The sequence below is a fragment of the Chelon labrosus genome (assembly GCF_963514085.1).
Source record: "Chelon labrosus genome assembly, chromosome: 21".
NCBI classification, from domain to species: Eukaryota; Metazoa; Chordata; class Actinopteri; order Mugiliformes; family Mugilidae; genus Chelon; species Chelon labrosus.
Window position 1 is genome coordinate 3,415,594 of NC_140354.1, and position 20,548 is coordinate 3,436,141.

The 20,548-nt window shown below is 40.8% G+C and overlaps 2 protein-coding genes across 4 annotated transcripts; both read left to right on the forward strand.

Annotated features, from left to right (window-relative positions):
* Positions 1–1,057: 1,057 nt before the first annotated feature.
* On the forward strand, positions 1,058–9,534 carry slc4a1a (solute carrier family 4 member 1a (Diego blood group)). Its single transcript, XM_084571042.1, has 21 exons — positions 1,058–1,241; positions 2,299–2,373; positions 2,587–2,642; positions 3,473–3,582; positions 3,665–3,711; positions 3,797–3,962; positions 4,086–4,221; positions 4,318–4,387; positions 4,489–4,531; positions 4,620–4,804; positions 4,899–5,106; positions 5,298–5,501; positions 5,593–5,741; positions 5,826–6,020; positions 6,141–6,386; positions 6,491–6,580; positions 7,147–7,313; positions 7,394–7,635; positions 7,728–7,897; positions 8,386–8,559; positions 8,651–9,534. Exons 2-21 carry the CDS (start codon positions 2,347–2,349, stop codon positions 8,705–8,707), a joined length of 2,742 nt encoding a protein of 913 aa, XP_084427168.1. The 5' UTR covers positions 1,058–1,241; positions 2,299–2,346; the 3' UTR covers positions 8,708–9,534.
* A 173-nt stretch (positions 9,535–9,707) lies between these two features.
* On the forward strand, positions 9,708–18,897 carry ubtf (upstream binding transcription factor). 3 transcript variants are annotated; one of them, XM_084571045.1, is made up of 22 exons: positions 11,022–11,205; positions 11,713–11,863; positions 13,527–13,585; positions 13,857–14,029; positions 14,128–14,211; positions 14,305–14,460; positions 14,560–14,624; positions 14,726–14,852; positions 14,943–15,053; positions 15,141–15,274; positions 15,365–15,506; positions 15,592–15,633; positions 15,750–15,860; positions 16,030–16,185; positions 16,275–16,421; positions 16,702–16,812; positions 16,896–16,984; positions 17,243–17,432; positions 17,514–17,561; positions 17,686–17,739; positions 17,833–17,931; positions 18,017–18,897. In XM_084571045.1, exons 1-22 carry the CDS (start codon positions 11,028–11,030, stop codon positions 18,146–18,148), a joined length of 2,559 nt encoding a protein of 852 aa, XP_084427171.1. In that variant the 5' UTR covers positions 11,022–11,027; the 3' UTR covers positions 18,149–18,897. The 3 variants fall into 3 exon arrangements, with proteins under 3 accessions (XP_084427170.1, XP_084427171.1, XP_084427169.1); XM_084571044.1 differs by lacking the exon at positions 11,713–11,863 and having other exon boundaries at positions 9,708–11,205; XM_084571043.1 differs by lacking the exon at positions 11,022–11,205 and having other exon boundaries at positions 11,259–11,863.
* The last annotated feature ends 1,651 nt before the right edge of the window (positions 18,898–20,548 follow it).

A 20,548-nucleotide genomic window follows, 5' to 3' on the forward strand; every position in this document is an offset into this window, starting at 1 on the left:
ATATCTTTTGTAAAAAAGCTCTCTTTAGCACCCCAATACATGTGATTTGAGCTTAGTGGTGAGCTCTTTTTTTCTGTGAGACAATGAGCCAAAAAAGTTTTGTGCATTAATGGAGAGGCAGAGTGATAGAGAAAAATAGTAAAAGTAAGGTGTGTGTTTAAACTTTATTTTTTGATTTATCCCTCCTTTTCCAAAACAACTCTCTACAAGTTGCCGTTGACCTCAGCTCTAAAATTACTGGCCAAATACAGTGACACATCTTAATTCTGAACTGATACTGAAGTTCTCAAAAAGACATTCAGGTTTGTCAGTGATCCCAGCCATGATCTCTGTGACTACTTTTAAGTTAAAGATATCACAAATGCTTTTAAGACTGCCTGTTTGGTTTTAATCCAGAGGCCAGAAGTAAATAGTTGTTTGTACTTACACTTAATACACTTACACGTTTTGCACTTGATGCGCCTTTCTGATGTTATGAGCTTCAACATTTTCTCACTTTAGAGCCTTTATGCTGCTTTTTTGGTTGTTTTACAGTTTGCATCAGCCTTTATTGTTTTGCTCTTTCACCGGTCTGTCTTGTGTGTCAGTATCTCTCATCAGCCGACAGCGTCCACCTCCAGTCAGCGGTAGAGGATGTCTCACCCTCTTTCTGCCGTGTCACATATACTAGTGACAGGCCAAGTGAGCTTAAGGGCTACAATGACAAAAGTTTAATGTGTTCACATCTATCACTTGGACCCCCACCACCACCACCCCCACCACCACGAGGGAATCCCCAGTACATAAACAAGATGACGTAGAAAGATTCTCTCCTGATACTGCATGTTGCCCCCTTCTCTACCCACTTTGGCCCATGTGTGCCCCTCACACAGGTTGAGTTTAGCCTGCAGGTTCTTCTCAAAGTCTCTGTTGGGGCTCAGACTTGGGTCATGCTAAGAGGGAGGAGCAAGCAAATAAGGGCTGGGATACCCCTGTGTCAAGGTGTCCATGTCTGATAGGGATGTTTGTCTGTCACAGACGCCACCCCCTCGCTAGGTTGCTCAGCAACCAGAGTAATCGTGGGGTCCTACACTTCTCCGGGTCGACGTAGATTCTTATGGGTGTTCCCGCTTCTTTACTGCTCTCTGTACTCATCATTTCTTTGGTCCTGGCTCATTTCGTCACCGGGCTCGCTGAGGCTGACTGAACAGTGACCGTGCTGTTTCCTGTGCTGGAGACCAGGTGGGAGTACCTGCATACAGGTAAGGGTGTGGCCTCCTCAGGCCAGAGGTCAGACACATTTTTGTCACTGCAGGACTAAAGATCAAGGTCAAACAGGGTGGCTATATGATGTACCCCAATAGGACAGATATTCTAACCTTTTATGTCTCTATCATGTTTGAAAGATAAGGGCCAGAGTCGAGAATGTTTTCATTCATGTAATTCAATGTAATTCTAGTCTATAACATATAAAACAACTTTTACAACTTCATTTGAACACACGATCCATCAACAAACCTTTTTTATAGTTTGTTGCAGTTTTAAAAATATATATATTACTTCCTTAATTTGGCTTTGTGTTAAAATATCTGCATGTTCTCAGTGCTAGTAAACTAAACTAAATGTCAGTTTCTCCTTAACATAATTTGTTGGCAGGCTGTGGCCATATCAGTAGAGTTGTATGTTCCAAGAATGACTGGTAGACATTGTTTTTTTTACTAGAAATCAAATCCACTAAAAGAGTGTCCAGTTATAAGAACTATACATTTATGAGTCTTGCTGATAAAATGTTCTCTATTACTTCATATTGCAATAGCTTCACAGTCTGCATAGAATGTCATTTTCTTTAATGCGCTGCTACTGAAAAGAATAGAGGTCCCTGGAAGAAGGGTGTAACCCTAAGATAAGGCTCTGTGCGTCTTCTATTTGAACTATAACGTAGTTCATGTTTTCAACGGCTGCTTGATTATCAGTATTGAGCCGCAGCTCTCCAGACAAACTGAGAGCGGCTGTGTAATGGTGGATGGCATCTTCATCAAAGGTGCCTTAAAAAGCTCTTACTCCAGGCTTTATTGTGAACAAGTACATGACTGAGAAACACCTTCCTTACTAGTAAACAAAATTCTGTGCTTTGGGTGCCGTATGTGCACCTGTCTGTATTAGGGATATGTCAAAACGCCTAGCAGGTGAAACTGTACTATTAAAATATAACGTATCCTGTCCCCAGTGGCTCATTTGTTGTCTCTAAATGAACCTTCCATCCATCTGATCTGATTATTTGTTGTGTCATTGTGTTAATTAGTTTATTTTCTGTCTTAGGGAATGCATAAAAGTAGCTGAACGTTGAAGTTCAGACAATCAACATCCATGGAAAACAATCTTTGTTTTGAGGAGGTTGGTCTTTTTTTAATTTTTTTAATACTGACACTAAGATTTTTTAAATGTAGGCCAACGAGCTCTACTATTGCTGCCAGGACGAAGCTCAGTTGTTTTTTTGTTTATAAGGAAGATTTTTACATTTTCAATCAGTCTTGCTGTAATAGATATTTATCCAGTTATCCATTGACTTGATTCCATTTCTTTTTCTTCAATGTTTCTCTTATCTAGGGCAGTGACATGTCGTATGAAGACAATGACTCAGCCTTCCCATCTCCACTGAGACTGTGAGTTCATTTCCTTATCAAAGACTCTGTGTTTTAGCAAACTGAGTGTATCTTACCTTTAACTTCCAAAATCTCCACCTGGCAGATGTGTAAAGTGAAAACAACTACATACACTGCGTGTCCATCACTAAACAGCAGACTACCTCATGAGCAAAGAGGTACTCATGGTGGAGACCAAACCTGAGCTAAAAGCAGAGTAAAAATTTGTCATGAATTCAGCAGACGACCAGAAACATAACTGTTGTGCTGCCCCCTACTGGCAAAGATTGGGAATATGTTTCTAATATGGAAATTAGAAAAATGCCTTGATACATCTTGCAAGAACTCACACAGTTAAGCACTTATAAATGTTGCAGCTCCGAGTGATATCCAATTAATTATCTGTCCTAAATGCAGAACTCCCCTGTAATCCAAATGTGGTATTAAAGCCATGGTCATGCTCAGACAGTTAAAGTGAGTGAAAACCTGAAGGTAAAGAACTCTAAACAAACTCTGAAAAACTTAACTCAGGACTGGAAGCAGGCCTGGCCAACCACTGATAAGAAACTAGCAGAGGAACAGATTGAGCAATCCTGCCATCTTGTGGCCATGCACACAAAATGACAACTCAACAAAGAGGGACAACTTTGTTGACTGACTGAGACACGTATTAGATGAATTTTAGGGAATTCGCCAATTTTACTTAAAAGCTTAAAATTCATAATGACAATGCATTTTCAAAATAATCTAAAGAGCTGCATCACTCCTGTCAGGTTGACTGAAGGAACTAGTGGACACCCTTGTTTCTGTCCTTGGTCTTAGTTCTTACTTCTGTTTCTCCACACCACTAGGACTTCACCAGGTCAGAGTAGCTTCTTTGACCTTGAAAGGAGGGAGGATGATGAAGAGGAGGAAAATGAGCCACCCCAGGAGGCCATCGTCCTTCCCAGTGATTCAGAGGGTAAATGCAGTCCATCCAGCTGTGACTTGACCTAATAGAGCATATCTGTGCAAAGAATCACTCCTCTGCTTCCTTATTTCAGCTTTTCTGAACCTGAACACCAATGCCACCACAAGAGGGGACGCTCAGGTTAGTCCACATTCTTTTTAAATGTTCATTCAAATAAACCATAATTTGTTGGTGTGTTTTAACTAACTACACTGCGTTACCCCAGGCCTATGTGGAGCTGAATGAGCTCCAGGGCAGCACCTGGCAGGAGACTAGTCGCTGGGTGGGCTATGAGGAGAACTATGACCCCGCTACAGGAAAGTGGGGCCAGTCTCATGTCTCCTATCTCACCTTTAAAAGCCTGATTCAGCTCCGCAAGACCCTGAGTTCAGGTGAATATTGAACAGTAAATAGACAGCTGCAAGTGTCAATATCTGAAAAAAATGCAACTGTCTTGTAACTTGTTGTATATAAATACTTAAAACTGTTAGATCACGCCTTTAACATATCCTCAGGTGCTGTCATCTTCGACCTGAGTGCCAGCAGTCTGTCGTCTATTGCTGAGAAAGTGGTCGATGAGCTGCTGAACAAGAATGAGATCCGCTCCAGTGATCGAGATGGCCTGCTGAGAGCTCTGCTGATGAGACGCAGGTAAACCACGGGACCTGTATTTCCCCATTTCTTCTGCAAAACGCTTCAAATATCTTTTCAGCATGCACTTTATTCTTATTTTATTTGCTCTTCCAGTCAGTCTGAGGGACCTGTGGTAACTCCTTCTGGAGACATTGAGATGCAGACCTTTTCTGTTACAAAGAAGGTATTCATTTTTTTTATACAGTTATCTATTTATCAGTTTTGTAGTTTTGTATTAACATAACTAGGCTAACATTTATTGTACTGCTGCACTTCTTTTCATAGAGAGACAACTCTGACAACGTGGAGGCCTCAATTGTCCTCTCTGGCATGTACAAATTATATGATGCATTCAATTGCCCACAGTTTTTTGTGTTTTTGGAAGATTTCTGGCTAACATTGAATGTTTTCCACAGGTGTCCTGGACATCCTACAGAAACCAGTGGTGGCCTTTGTCAGACTCACTGATTCTGCGGTGATGGAGTCTGCTCTGGAGTCTTCTGTCCCCGTTCGCTTCATCTTCATACTGGTGGGCCCCAGCCAGAGTGGAATAGATTACACTGAAAGTGGCCGTGCCATGGGTGCTCTGATGGCTGACTGGGTGAGAGAGATGGGAAAAAGTAGGGATTGTGGAAAGGTAACCTAATTTGTTTAGTGCAGGTGAATGAAAGCTTTCTGTATCCCTGCTCTAACAGGTGTTCTGTCTGGAAGCCTACTTGGCCCAGACTGACAAAGATCTGACCAATGCCATCGCTGACTTCATGGACTGCAGCATTGTGATTCCTCCCACTGAGATCCAAGATAAGGCAATGCTGGAGTCAGTAATTGATTTCCAGAAGAAAATGCTGCGTGACAGACTTCGTCCCATTGACACACGCCTTGCTTTTGGAGACAGGGTCATAGGTCAGCAGTTTATAGCACCCAGCAGTGTAAACTAACATTTTAATTCTTAAGCAGCCACCTTTACGTACAAGTGGGAATAAACACCTAAGACACTTATGCGATGTAAAAATTAAAACAGGGAACAAACAAGTGTGAAACTTGATTTAGAATGTTCAGTGTTAAATTTGGGTTTTATTGTTTTTCTAATTTAGTTGACAAACCTCCAGAGGAGCCGAGGGAGGACCCTCTGGCCCGGACAGGGTATCCCTTTGGCGGGATGGTGAAGGACATAAAGCGCCGTTACCGCCACTACATCAGTGACTACACAGACGCTCTGAACCCCCAGGTCCTTGCTGCCATCATCTTCATCTACTTCGCAGCCCTGTCCCCAGCCATCACTTTTGGAGGACTTCTGGGTAAAAGAGTCATGTCTAATTTTGCTGATTCATATGCAGGACATCACTGAACAAACATTAGTATTAATTCTCTCTGATGTCTAACCCCTAGCTGACAAAACGGATAAACTGATGGGCGTGTCAGAGCTGATGATCTCCACCAGCGTCCAGGGTGTCATCTTCTGTCTCATTGCTGCCCAGCCTGTCCTTGTTATTGGCTTCTCTGGACCCTTGCTTGTGTTTGAGGAAGCTTTTTTCTCTGTATGTACAGGTTTTCAAGACTCCTAAAAAGCATCTTCAGAAGCTACTGCCCTTCATTAACATTGTTCTTCCTTTCTACGGTAGTTCTGCCATTCCCAGGGCATGGAGTACATTGTGGGCCGCATCTGGGTGGGGATGTGGCTGATAGTGATCGTGGTCATTATCGTGGCAGCGGAAGGCAGCTTCCTGGTCCGATTCATTAGCCGTTTCACCCAAGAAATCTTCTCCATCCTCATCTCTCTCATCTTCATCTATGAGACCTTCAATAAGCTCATCAAGGTTTCCTCATGTCACCCCTCCATCCATTTCACATGACAGAGATGTTTTTCCCATGGCCACTACCACATCTGTCTCATTTGCTGAGTCTTACTCGCTCTCTTTCTTTCTCCTCTTCCTCAGATCTTCAAAACCCACCCTCTGATCCTGAACTACGAACATCTGAATGACTCACTGGACAACCCCTTCCACCCCGTCATAAAGGAGCACGTTGAGGTCCATCCAGATGGCAACGTGACCGTTAAGGAGCTGGAGATTGAAAGGGCATATCCCAACACCGCCCTGCTGTCTATGTGCCTGATGTTTGGCTGTTTCTTCATTGCATTCTTCCTTCGTCAGTTTAAGAATGGTCACTACCTCCCCGGCCCGGTAAAATCAACTTTTTAAGAGGCTCTGAAGTATTTTAAATGAAAAACCCTTTAAATAAAAACTGATTTTGACCAAGCTGTATTGTTTGCTATTTGTCTCACTAGATCCGTCGTTTGATTGGAGATTTCGGAGTCCCCATTTCTATTTTCATCATGATCGCTGTGGATATCTGCATTGAAGATGCTTACACTCAGGTAAGTGTGGTGGAAGAAGAACAGAACATCTTCAAGCTTGTACTGTGTGCAGTTAAAATAAACTATGCCTGTTGAATAGAGTGTATGGGGAAATGGTTCAGTCTATTGGTACAAACTTTGGTTTGGGGGTATGTAGGACGCATCAAGAACAAGTACAATAATTTTGGAGGCCATAAATTCAAGCATGTGGACTTTTATTTGAACAATAATCAACAATCCATATACTCACTGAAGACACATTTAAGTTCAGTAACACATTTTAACAAATAAACTTATTTTGAATGCCCACATAGGGTAACACTATTATAATCACATTTTTGAAAGCAACCACCAACAGACATAAAATTAAATGACCTAAATGCATTTCTTGGTACTTTTGTCTGCCCCCAAAAATATTTCAAAATAATTTGCTACAGATAGAAAGGAAGAATAATCTGTCTTTAGCTTGGCACATGCTGAACTGAAACAATAGTTTCAGCTCAAAAATTCACAGTACAAAATTACAAGAAGGTCAAAGTACTGCCTCCATTTGTGTCGTTCTGAATGAAAACCCTGACTCCTTGTAGAAACTGGTTGTGCCAAAAGGCATTGAAGTGACCAACCCTAAAGTCAGAGGCTGGTTCATCAACCCCATGGGAGAAAAGAAGCCTTTCCCTATTTGGATGATGGCTGCCTCCTGTGTGCCTGCACTGCTCGTCTTCATCCTCATCTTCCTTGAGTCCCAGATTACTACGTGAGTGATGTTCTTCAATAATAAATAACAAGCTTTTTGGAAAATGTCCATTTATTTTCAATGTTCTCTGTGGATCTTAGGCTGATCGTGAGCAAACCAGAAAGGAAAATGATGAAAGGCTCTGGTTTCCATTTTGATCTGCTCCTCTTGGTCACCATGGGGGGGATCTCCTCTATCTTCGGGGTGCCCTGGTTGAGTGCTGCCACTGTGCGATCTGTTACCCACGCCAACGCTCTCACTGTCATGAGCAAGGGCCCCAAACCGGAGATAGAGAAAGTGATTGAGCAGAGGATCAGTGGCATCTTTGTGGCGATCATGGTCGGTAAGTGCTGCCATCTACGGAGCTGACAGAGTCACAGCACGGTCAGAATAAAGAACCATTTTCCATCAGATAACTCACTGTCTTTCTATCAGGTGTTTCTATTTTCATGGAGCCTATACTGAAGATGATTCCTATGACGGCTTTGTTTGGCATCTTCCTGTACATGGGTATCACCTCTCTGAGTGGAATCCAGATGTGGGACAGGATGCTTCTGCTGATCACTCCCAAGAAATACCATCCCTCTGATGCTTACGCTACCAAGGTATTTATCCTCCAGTTTATGTTACTAATTATTATACATTTTCATGTGCTACAGCCTTATGTCATTTTCTAAATGCATCAGTTTATACACCGTGTACAACAATCAAAAAACACTTAAATAAACGTATTCAATTTTGTTCCCACTTTGTGTTGAATGTTGTATTTATCTGTTTTGGATGCTGTTTCTTCCAAAAAGTGCTTTCAATATTTGTGTGAAACTGTGTGAAAAATACGGACAGATCAGAATCTGTGGACAGATTATGAGACAATGCGTCCCGGAGCAAACATGTGAAAGGCCTCCCCACCAAAGTGTTATTTTGTGCCTCTTTGTGGTCGTGTTGTTGTTTGAGAGACTCTTCAGCAAGAACTGTTGACTCCTTTAGTCCTCTTTAGCTCTGTAATTGAGAATGGTGCAAATTGGCATTTAGTGCATTTTCATGTTAGTTTTTGTCCCTCTGCTAACTCCCTCCTGTGTTGTCATTTGTTCAGGTGAGAACAATGAAGATGCATTTCTTCACCTTGATCCAACTTATATGCCTGGCTGTCCTGTGGGTGGTGAAGATCAGTCCCTTCTCTCTTGCTCTGCCTTTCGTTCTCATTCTCACCGTCCCACTTCGCATGTTCATGACTGGCACGCTCTTCTCTGTCAAGGAGATGAAATGTGTAAGTACTCCGATACATTCAAGACTCGTTCACACACTGTCATGTTATATGAGGAGTTTCTGTGTTGTAACTGGATGTGCTCGTGTTGCAGCTGGATGCAGATGATGCCAAAGTGGTACTGGACGAGGACGAGGATGAGTGTGTGTGACCACTGCCAGGTTCATTACCATGGCATTAATATTCAGTTCATAAACTTTCAAGTGAATTTACGTATTTGCAGTTTCAAACTGTTCTTTTTAAGAAATACTTGTCATTTCTCAGATTCACACATCATTCCTGCAGCTGAATTTGAGTTTAGAATTTAATTAATTTTGTCGTCAAGATTTATTACTACCTGTCTTTTTTCCATATTTTATTATTTCATCTTTTCATGTGGCGTTAGTTTTGGCATCACTAAAATGCTTCCTTGTTTTTAAATTAAAGTATTGTCATTGGCTGTTTATGTACTTAGATACAGGGTGGTATTTTGATTCAGGGAAAAGGTCATTTCCCCACTTATAAAAGTTTTTTTTTCTTTTGCTAACTTACTACAGCATGGCTTCAAAGATCGACCCATGTTATAATGTGATCTCACCTTAAGTTAAGCTCTTTACATATGCACAAATCATGAATTATGAGGGACCATCACATGTGCCTTTTGAAATGTTTTCAGTTCTCACTTTTTGCCTCATTTAATTTGTTGTTTTGTGTATCATTTATGGAACAAATTAGTATTTTATGTTCAGTTGGGCTATGTATAGAAACATGCACTTATATTAGGTTTTTAATTGTTTTGATCATAAAATGAGTAGTAATGGTAGTTACTTAATGATGAGACATGATTGTTTTAATCGATTGTTATTCTGGTCACTTGATCAGGAAAAAACTTCTTTGTAAATGTATCTTGCGTAATACATCTTATGTTACGTGTGATGTTTGTGTGCTTGAAACACTGTACATGCTTTGGATTTCTCTTTATTAAAAATAAAAAATAGCCTTTAAAGTACTTGTTTTTTCATATATGAGGAACATCTTATATCACTCTCAGGATTAGTTTTACTCATTTTATCTTCCAAGTAGAAAATACAGGGTGTTTGATTGGACCATGATGTCTGCCACTCAGCTGCATGCTGCCTTCAAGGAGGTCATGTAAATTACAGCTTCTCATTGCTACTAAATGAAAACAACATGGGGATACTCTGAACTCTGCTGGACATGGAATAAATGTGTATTTTTCAAAATAAAAAAGAGGACAGCAACAGAAATACAGTTTTCTTGTTCAGATTTTGATCTGAAGTGCATTATTTTGTATGGCTTAATTAATGTAAATTTCAGATGATTAACAACCAAGAATAAAAAATACAAAAGAATACTTACTTTACTATGATTTAACATTACATCTACATTACACATACATTTGTGACACATTAATACAAAAAATAAATAAATAAATAAATAAGAAAAATGTGAACTAACAACTACTATTTCTGGTCTTATTTCTTTCCAGCACTTTCTAATTAATTAATTAATTAAATTTCGTTGTACCACAATGACAAATAAAGACATTCTATTCTATTCTATTCTATATTAAATTAAATTCAGTACTTTCCTCAAGCCAATTTTAGGTCTTGGCTCAGATCAAGTCAGTAAATGCCTGGCTATTGCTTAAATACTCCTTTATTGGCCAGAATGACATTAAAGGACCATTATAAATAAATAATACACTGTTAAAATTACAGACGTTTGAAGGGTAATATTTCTGAATTAAAAGCAGCTGGGAAGACCTGTACATATTTGAACATGTTTAGCAACACAATGTGAAAAATTAAACATTTGTTCATACTATGATTTATTTCATTATGTCTTTTTCGGAACACTTCACCTCCATGCTCCAGTCTCTTGCATGAACAGTTTCCATGTCTATGCCTCATCGTATACAACGAAGCCCAATTGTTCCCCACAGTGTTTGAACGCCGCACTATTTAACAAGGCCCAATGCCTGAAAGTCATTTGTTTTCCTTGAGTCGGACTGACTGGATTGGATGGCCCGGGGTTCCGCCCACAAACACACAAGGTGGAGTTGAATAGAAAAAAACATGCTGGGCCAAAATGAAGCTGTCAAACAGCAGCTTACTATTTACTATATTGAGCAATGTGAACAGACACGGACGCTGCCTTGTAGACTTTGTAGCTAGTTATCTCTTAACTCGAAGTTTGACACTAATTAGTGAAAATGATAAACTTTGAAAAAAAATATTTTATATAAATTATTTTAAGGGAGTGCGTAAGATAATACATTTGCATTAAATTAGATAAACACTGACACAAGTTTGCCTTTTATTAATCAAAATATTCGCTGTGCAAACTTTCCGCTGGATATGTGACATGGTCGGCCTCCGAGAGTAGAAATAATCGCCCTCGGTTGTGTTCAGAATCAACGGTGCGAGATCGGCAAAAATGTGGATGCCTCGACGTAGCGAAATGGTTGGATGGCGAGAGGAAAGCTGCTACGCGTTGAGTGGAGGGAGACGGCGAGTGAGATGGAGGCGGGGGGGAAGGACCATCTCTGCGGGGACTGGAGCCCGGGATCGACGGCGCAGTGCTGGCTATCGTTCAACCCTCCCCTTCTTCCTCCACAGCGACGCCGAAGCTCACGCCGAGAAGCAGGTAAGCCAACACAACAGCCGCTCGGTTTCATAATACGACCAGAGTGCGCGGTAAATAAACAAAAAAAAGAGATAAAACTCGAAAATTCTATGTTTAGTGTTTGTTTTTGTTTCCATTAAAAACGCCTCGTTCGGTAGCGTCTTTGTAGTAGCGAAAATAAACCGACCGCTGTGGTAGGGTACAGACGAGGTCGGCCATACCCGAATTTCTTGTCCCAAACAGCGGGGAAGAAACTGGACGCAAGACCCGGCGATACATGTGAGATTTTCTTAATTTTACACCCAGCGACTCTTTCGAGACAATTTATTTAATCGAAACTCGATTATTTTTGCTATAACTAGGGTATGTGCGTGTGGGAATAAACGGTTGTTTCCGCGCCGAAACCTCCATGCGGCTGTTGGCGGAACAGCCAGCCGCCTCTCTCGGTTAGCCATCAGGGATCTCGGTTTAATATCTCACCGTGCAGAGACTCGCCCTCTCTCTCCCCCTCTCTCTCTCACTGACTAGCCCAGAACCACCGACGACCGAGCTCGGAGAACCCGCCTTCTTGTCCTCGCTTATGCGTTTTCGGGTCGAGGGAAGGGAGTCCGCAACGCCCTGGCTCTAGTTTTAAGCTCGGTTTTTCTGTGTTTGCAGTGCGCCATTGGACCTTGTCACGGTAGGTTTCCTGTAGAGCTGAGCTGAAGCATGGCGGACCTGGAGCTGTTTCTCGCGCCACAGCAGCTACTCAGCCTCGGTTGTTTAACATGTTTCATTTGAGCGTTAGTTCAAACAATTTAGACGCCGTTTAACGCTACAGTGTTACAGACGTTACTGTTAAAATGAACTCCGTGAAATAGGGTCGATGCTGTAATGTTTGGCAGTTAAAAAAATATTTTCCATTATCTTCTTTCTTCCTGCGCCTCCGCAAGTCCTTCCAACCTCGGACGTTATTACAGTTTGTTAGTGTGTAAAAAAAAAAAAAAAAAGTGTGTTTCCATCTTTATGCGGAGTCTATTAAAAGTAGTTTACGGGTGGTAATATTGTAGCCTTAAGTGTCGAAATTATTCGTTGTAAACACAATTTCGTGTAAATGTGGTCCAGGTCGACCATGGGACACAACATATTCTTATCCACCAGTACGTTTAAAGCTTTGTATTAAAAACATTTTGTCAAATGGTATGGCTTTGAATATATCGAGGAAATGTTGAATTTAAGCAACATTTTGCTGGTTCGGTTGTCCTTGTAATGTCTAAGCAACGATTTTTTTTTTTTTTATCATGTTGTCATTATAATGAAATTTAACATATTTGTTGTCTAGCTGTTCCATGTGCAGGTTATGGCGGTTTATTTAGTTACATAAACTGTGATATCGATAGTTTTAGTGCAGCGAGGTCACACGGTGGACTCCACATTGAGCTGGGGCCATCAAGGACAAGATGAACAACGAGCAGCCGCCATCATTGGATCACAGCTCGGCTACGCCTCGCTGAAGAATGCTCTAGGTTTTGCTCACAATTCCCTCCTCTAAACGCCAAAACCACGGATAAAGTGACGTGTGAATGTTAATTAAAACCCATTTATTAACTGGAAACTAATATTATTTTGAGTTCCTCGCTTCGGTTTTAGTAAACATTCGAGGAGACGATTATAGGTTTGCATGGCGGAGCTAGATCCGCGACCATCGGTGATGAGGCGCCTCTGCCGAGTGGCGTATTTGGCTGCAGTGCTTCCAAGCTACCATTCCTCCTTCTCGGAGACCGAAAGCAGATCCCCCGTCCGTGGTCAGCTGGTTGCCTACAGCTGCCTGTCCGTCCACGTCCATTCGCTTCCTCCTTCCGTGGATCCTCCCCAACCTCCGCTCCCGACTGAAAATCCTCCATTACCGAGCGAGCGAAGCGAGAAAATGGTCGCTCCTGTGTGTCCACGATACTTTCGTTGTGGAAAAAGGACAGTGCTAATACGCCAAATTCCGACTGGACGAATTTTTGCTCGACGGAGACGCCTGTTGTCGTAGCTAGTTGTGCTAGTTGAAGCCCTCCGCAGTGTTATTTGAGATTTGAAGCCGTCACAAGCAATAGCCTATGTCTCGCCATGTAGCGTAAACGTTTAAGGGGCGGTGTAATGAACATAAACCATTATGTCGACGCAAATTTAAATTCCATGACTTGAAATCATCACTTTTATATCACACAGAAAACACTTATTTTAGAAATCATATGAATAATAAACATATAAAAATATAATTTATTACCTTTTTCTCATTCAAGTGAATACGTATGAAAGTGTACATTATGGATTGCTAGATACATTTAATAACATTATTTTTTTTTCTTTTGTAGATCTGACAGAGTGCACTCACAAATGAATGGAGAAATGGAGGCAACGACCCACAACCAAGGTGCTTTGTTGTGTCCCACAATTTTTATATGGAAATATATAAATACCAGTGGCAAGGTTTTTGTAGTCTATTGATCCAGCAATAATATATTGTCCACTAGTATACTGGTGATGTTTAAAAGGTATTATAATGAACAGAAACTATTATGACTAGATAAATTAGTACTTTTATCTTGTCTAAATAATTTTTTGACACAAAGTGGAACTTAATGGACATTTTGAGAGATCAATTGATTATTTTTTTGTCTTTTATTGTTTTTGAATGATCACAGTGTGGGCGCAGGAGGACCTCTTAAAACTGCTGGAGGCCATGAAATTGGCCCTGCCTCAGAAAGACCTGACTAAATACAAAACCTCAGAGTCCCACCTGGACTGGCAGAAGGTGGCCTTCAATTCCTACACAGCCGAGATGTGTAAACAGAAGTGGCAGGAGGTCTCTAAAGAGGTAACCCCGTTTAAGTAATATTTTAGCGACAGCAAGGCTGTTAAGTCAAATTTAGTTCTCCACGGTGTTCATGTACGTTTGGTTTTTTTCTGTCACAGATACGTAAATTCAGGACCCTAACGGAACTGATAATTGACGCTCAAGACTACATAAAGAACCCTTACAAGGGCAAGAAAATAAAGGTGAGTTCAAATCAACATTTCATTGAACTATTGGACAATTAGTTTAGTAAATGGAACTCAATGCTCACGTCTTTCTTCCTATACAATGTACAGAAACATCCAGATTTCCCCAAGAAGCCTTTGACTCCATACTTCCGTTTCTTCATGGAAAAGAGGGCCAAATACGCAAAGTTGCACCCTGAGATGAGCAACTTGGACCTCACTAAAATCCTCTCCAAGAAATACAGAGAGCTGCCTGACAAGAAGAAGGTCGGTCAAAGACAAAGGACAAGATGATTGCATTTGGCAGTTATGCTCTTTGATACAGTTTCAAAATGTTCTTGTTTTTTTTTTTTTATATGATTACAGAAAAAGTATGTTGAGGACTTCTTACGTGACAAGGAAACATTTGTTCAAAGCATGATGAAATTCAGGTGAGATAATTTGATACTGCTTAATCATGTAAACTTTTATGCCTGCAGCATCACAAAAGATGGAAATGATACCTAATTATTGTTCTGTGATGTGTAAACAGGCAAGAACACCCAGACCTTGTGGAGAGCATGGCCAAGAAAGGTTCAAATGTACCAGAGAAGCCCAAGACGCCCCAACAGCTGTGGTATAACCATGAAAAGAAGGCCTTCCTTAAGACGCGCCCAGATGTAAGCTTAGGCAGTGAAAACATATGGAATGCAGCCTCTTTACTGTAAGCATGCTTTCACAGAGATGTTAACTCTCCTTTTTGAAAACAGGCGACCACCAAAGACATTAAGGACGGTCTTGGCAAACAGTGGACGCAGCTGTCTGATAAAAAGAGGCTCAAATGGATCGCCAAGTCCCTAGAACAGCAGAAACTGTATGAGGTGAGACAGCGGGAATCGTGTTATGTTAAGCAAAGCCTGTACAAGCATTTTTATCCACATTAACTGTGTGTGTTTTAAATATTCTAGGGGACGATGCGGGAGTATATCCAGCAGCACCCGGAGTTAAATATGACACAGGAGGATATCGTAAAATCCACCCTGACAAAGGCAGAGAGGCACCTGAAGGACAAATCTGACGGCAGACCTGACAAACCACCACCGTGAGTCTCTGCCACAAATATTCAACAGACACATCTGAACTATCCAGTTTGAGTTATTACAACTAATGCATGGTGCGTAAATGCTTTCAGAAATGGTTATTCAATGTTCTGTGCCGAGCTCATGTCGAGCATGAAGGACGTTCCCAGCACAGAGCGTATGATGATGTGCAGCCAGCGGTGGAAGCTGCTGAAACAGAACGAGAAGGACGCATACCAAAAACGTTGTGAACAGGTGAGTTGTCAGTCATCGCGTCACGTAGCTGAAAAATCAGGTTCATAAATTTTGTCTAAAATTTCATATTTGTGTATTTTTTCAGAGGAAGAAGGAGTATGAAATTGAGATGAACAGATTCCTCAGCGTAAGTCTTCATTTTTGTTTCCACCTCAATGTATGTTTTAATTTCATTGATTCTTTGCATGTTTCGGCCTCACTGTTGAGAATATTTAATGAATATTGTCTATATATGATGTGTAGAGTTTATCAGAGGAGGAGCAGCGGCGGGTTTTGGGTGAGGAGAAGCCTGGTTTTAAGAAGAGCAGTGGAGCCAGCAGTCCTGCCTCCAAAAAGAAAAACTCTAAAGCAAAGGTAAGACAGCAGGTACATTTTTCCAGAGCAAACTTTACAGTTAATTTAGTTTTGCCTGTGCCATCTTAGCATAATTTATGATGTTTTTTGAGAGTTGCTTTGCTAGAAATGCTCGAATCCGAAAAAAAACAGTTTGAGTACATTATTTCTTTTTATTTGTAACTTGTAGGTCAGTCCAGAGAAACCCAAAAGGCCCATCTCAGCCATGTTCATATTCTCTGAGGAGAAGCGTCCCAAACTGCACCAGGAACGGCCCGACCTCTCTGATAGCGAGCTCTCAAGACTTCTGGCACGCATGTGGAATGAGTTGCCAGATAAGAAGAAGGTAACAAAAATGTCACATCTGCCAACCCTTTCTGATATGTGCAATTTTACAGTCAGTTTTCTGATGTACTGGTTGTCTTTTTGATTTAGGAGAAGTATAAACGTTTAGAAATGGTCCTGAAAGCAGAGTCAGAGAAGAAGGAGAAGGAGGACCGTAGTCATCTGCCGGACCCTCCCAAGACTGCACAGGACATCTGGCAGCAGAGTGTTATTGGAGATTACCTGGCCAGATTTAAGGTAAGAAGGACTCCTAGATTCATTATAAATATCTGGGAGCCATGTTTTAGCCACACTGTACAGCTTTTGACAAGACTCACAACTCTAGAATGAAAGTAAGATAGGGATGTATTCATCGTTCATTTTATTGCAGAACATTTCTATCTCTGTTTCTACACAGACACTAAACAGCTGAAACATTTATTGAAAATAGTCCACGACACTCACACTGATCAGAACAAGAAAACAGCTGGAAAATACAGAGAATCAAAGGCATGTAATGTGATCCTGTGCTTTGCAGAATGACCGGCCAAAGGCGCAGAAAGCAATGGAAGACACCTGGAGCACCATGGAGAAAAAAGAGAAGATTATGTGGATCAAAAAGGCAGCAGAGGACCAGAAAAGATATGAGGTAAGAGGCAGTTGCCGTGAAATTCTCAAAATCTGTATACAGTCCCAGTGAGAGCTAATCGTTTACTTATCTTTCCTAAACAGAGAGACCTGTGTGAGATGCGCTCACCAGCTCCTGTCATTCCTGCAGGAAAGAAGATGAAGTTTGAAGGGGAACCCAAGAAACCACCATCGTAAGTTTGTAAAACATAACTCTCTCTGCTGCGTGTTTAAATTAGTGAAACCCAGATATGTTTCATATGTTTATATTTCATTCTTGTAGATATTGTGTATTATATTTATTGTTTATTTTAGTTTTTGTGATATATTATGTATGGTATGCCTGTACATTGCTGCTGCAACGGTGAAATTTCCCAGTTTGGAATAAATGAAGTATCTATTTATCCATCTATATACATCTATATATTCTTTCTTGCTTTTTGGTTTTCTAGAAACGGATATCAGAAATTCTCTCAGGAGATGCTCTCCAACGGAGAGCTGAATCATCTCCCGATGAAAGAGCGGATGACTGAGATTGGCAGCCGCTGGCAGAGGTTGCCGCTGAAGGATAAAGACCGCTACAAGAAGATTGCAGAAGAGAAGCAGAGGCAGTACAAAGTCCAGCTGGAGCAGTGGCTTGCTGTAAGAAATGGTTCTTGGTTGTCTTAAAATATTTCTGATTTGAAGAATTGTTATTTAACAAACACTTCTTTCTTTTCACAGAGCTTGTCTTCACAAGAGAGAAACACTTATAAAGAATATAATGCACAAGTAAGTCATCTTTTACATATAACTTGGAAAAGAAAATGTGCAGTAGCTTTAATGTATTCATTTATTAGCCTTTCTTTCTTTTGTGTGTTTAAATAATGTATATTTCTCAATTGTAATGTTTCAGAAAAGAAGAAATCCAGCAAAACCAGGAGGCCCCAAAGCAAAGGCCAAGAAATCGGTAAGTGCGCATTCTCATTTTTTTGTTTAGTGTCATAGAAGCCATACATCAGCTGTGTGCAAACTGTAAATACTGGGCAATCTGTCCTCACAGGACACAGAGGAGGAGGATGACGATGATGATGAACAGGAGAAGGCTTCCTCTGAGGCAGACTCATCCAGTGAGGATGACGATGATGACGACGATGAAGACGTGAGGGACATCTTTTTTTGGTAGGATACAAATATAATGACATGCCGAATACTGTACTGAGCATATTTTCTTTTCTCATATCTAGAAGGAGGAGGACGACGACGATGATGATGAAGACGATGAAGATGATGATGAGGCGGAAGACAAAGAGAACAAGTCAGAGGACAGCAGCAGTGAGTCCAACTCACAAGGGACGTCAGATTCTGACTCAGACTGAAACGGGCCAACGTCTTCTTGAGACAAACTGAGCAGCGCTGAGCTGAGCCAAGAGTCCAGGGAGCTCTGCCACTGTGCCAACCCTGCTCTCCTCCCACCACCAGAGGGAGCCCTTACATTGCCTCATCCATTTCACACACACACACTTTTTGTTGCTGGCTAGTGATCTGCACTCAAGGAGGGACCTGCCCCCGTCTCCAAAATGTTCCCTCCTATCCTGGTGTGATTGTCGTCTAACGGCCATATGATACCAAAAACAGCATCCCACTGGTTTGGTGATGTTGTGAACATTTCTACCGGTTCCAATCTCAAATTACAGGTTCAATGGTTTACGGTTAGAGTTTTAATGTGAGGGTATTCATTACTCTCCTGTGTTTATTTTATCGTTCTGATGTTTAGTTGAAGACAAGCGGCATGAGTTGTGAACAGGCTTCATTGAGCCAAAGAACACAGCATGGTGGGCCATTTTAGGGAGGGGAGGGGGATGCGGGGTACTGAAAAATTGCACTCTTCAGAATGTTTCCTTGAATTTTTATTTCCAGATTGTTCTCGTGTTCTGTTTTCAGCTGTTGATGTAGATTTTATGATTTGGTTCTTAAAGAGGTGGTATTTTTTCAGGAAAAAAATCAAGCCATGATGAATGTTATTTTTTTGTTTTGGTTGCTGGAAAATTTCAGAAAACATTGTTTCCCATTTCCCATGTTTGCATTTAAAAGATGACGGTGCCTATAAAGTGTTCATCCCCCCCCCCCTTTCGACTTTTCACGTTTTATTGTTTTACAACATTTAATCAAAGTGGATGTAATTAGGCCTTTTGACAGTAATTATAAAAAAAGAATATTGTCACAACTGTGGTAAATTGTAAATCTTTTGGGTGTGTTTTAAAGGCCTGGAGGTGTTTCACCACAGAAGTAACATTAACGTTGATATCAGTTTGATTTCTCTTCATCAACTTAATCTAAAAAAAATTAACTAAAAATGCTGAGGTGAATAAATGGCAACTTTCAAGAAATAAATCCTCAGCTTGATTGAAGTTGTACTTAACTAACGTGCTTCTTGCACTAACAGAGCTTGCCCTAAACATTTTTTAAAAAATGTGGTTTTTAGAGTGCCAAATTTCTTATGTTCCCAATTTGTTTTTGTTAGAAAATGTACTAGTTTTGTATTAATACTCAATATTTGATCCATCTCTACAGTCTGGTTTCACTTAGACATTAAAGAGTCATCGGTGTCTGAAAGCCTGATTCCATCCACTGTCCTCGGGTTCAGGGGTTGAATACTTTCCTGGTACTGCATATTTAACGGAACTGACATGTCTCGTAGTATCAGTCCCTCAGTTCGGCACGTTTCTGTCTGACTCAGTTAATTCAACAGTTTGCTCTGGCCTAGCAGTGTCCAGAATGTTATTAAGGGGATAACACTTGTTCCCCATGAATACATCATTCACGTTTCTTTGCTGAGCTGTTGTTTATTTGCTGAACGATTTGTTTCAGTTCTACCAGTTCATTAAGGATCACCGAGGATGTCTATGTGAATGGTGTCATCTATCTTTAATTTCAAGTTTGTCTTGGAAATTTTATTGGTGTTGACTGTAATCCGTATGGGTTTTAGTCTGATGCTTATCCCAAAAAAAGTGTGCACTTAATGTAAATCTGTCCCTCTGTGTGAGTTTGCGTGCATGCATGCACAGAACTGTGTATATACGAGGGTGTGTGTGTGTGTGTTTCTTTTGCTTTACTGTGTGCTGTTCTTGCTGTTATGTTGCATACCATGTCGTGACTGCAGAGTGCATGTATGTGCCTGTGTGGGGACATCATACCAACACCATGAATGTAGATATTGTTAAAACTTTTTATTTCTCCCAAAGGAATTTTTTGTCATCAATTACCGGAAATGGGATCGTTGACAAGACTTATGTCATTTTGGATCTCAAGAAAGATTGAGTACATGGCAACTATTAATAACCTGTTAATGAACTGATTTTGACCTTTACAAATTTCATCACAAAACCAGCGTGGACTATATAAATAAACTGAGGGAGGGGAAAGGAAAGTCATTGATTATACTGAATGGTGGAAGTCTGTAAAAGGGATTTGAAGACCTGAGTTGCCAGTGGACTTAGGGGGTAAAAGAAAAAAAAGAACTGTAATCTTTTCTGTAAATACTGTTTTTGTATTGAGTGCTTATTGTTTTGTTAGTACTTTTAATTTTCGCAAACCCTCATCTGTGATTTCCGAGGCCAGTGAGTCTTTCACTCACGGGGGAGAATTGTTTGGTTAATTCACCTGTTTTAGTTGTTTCTTCTCTCCCTTTTGTTGGTTTATAGAGATATCTAAGACAGCGAAGCTTTACAGGTTTGTACTGCTGATCATTTGACAGAATTTGATGTTTTATATAGCTG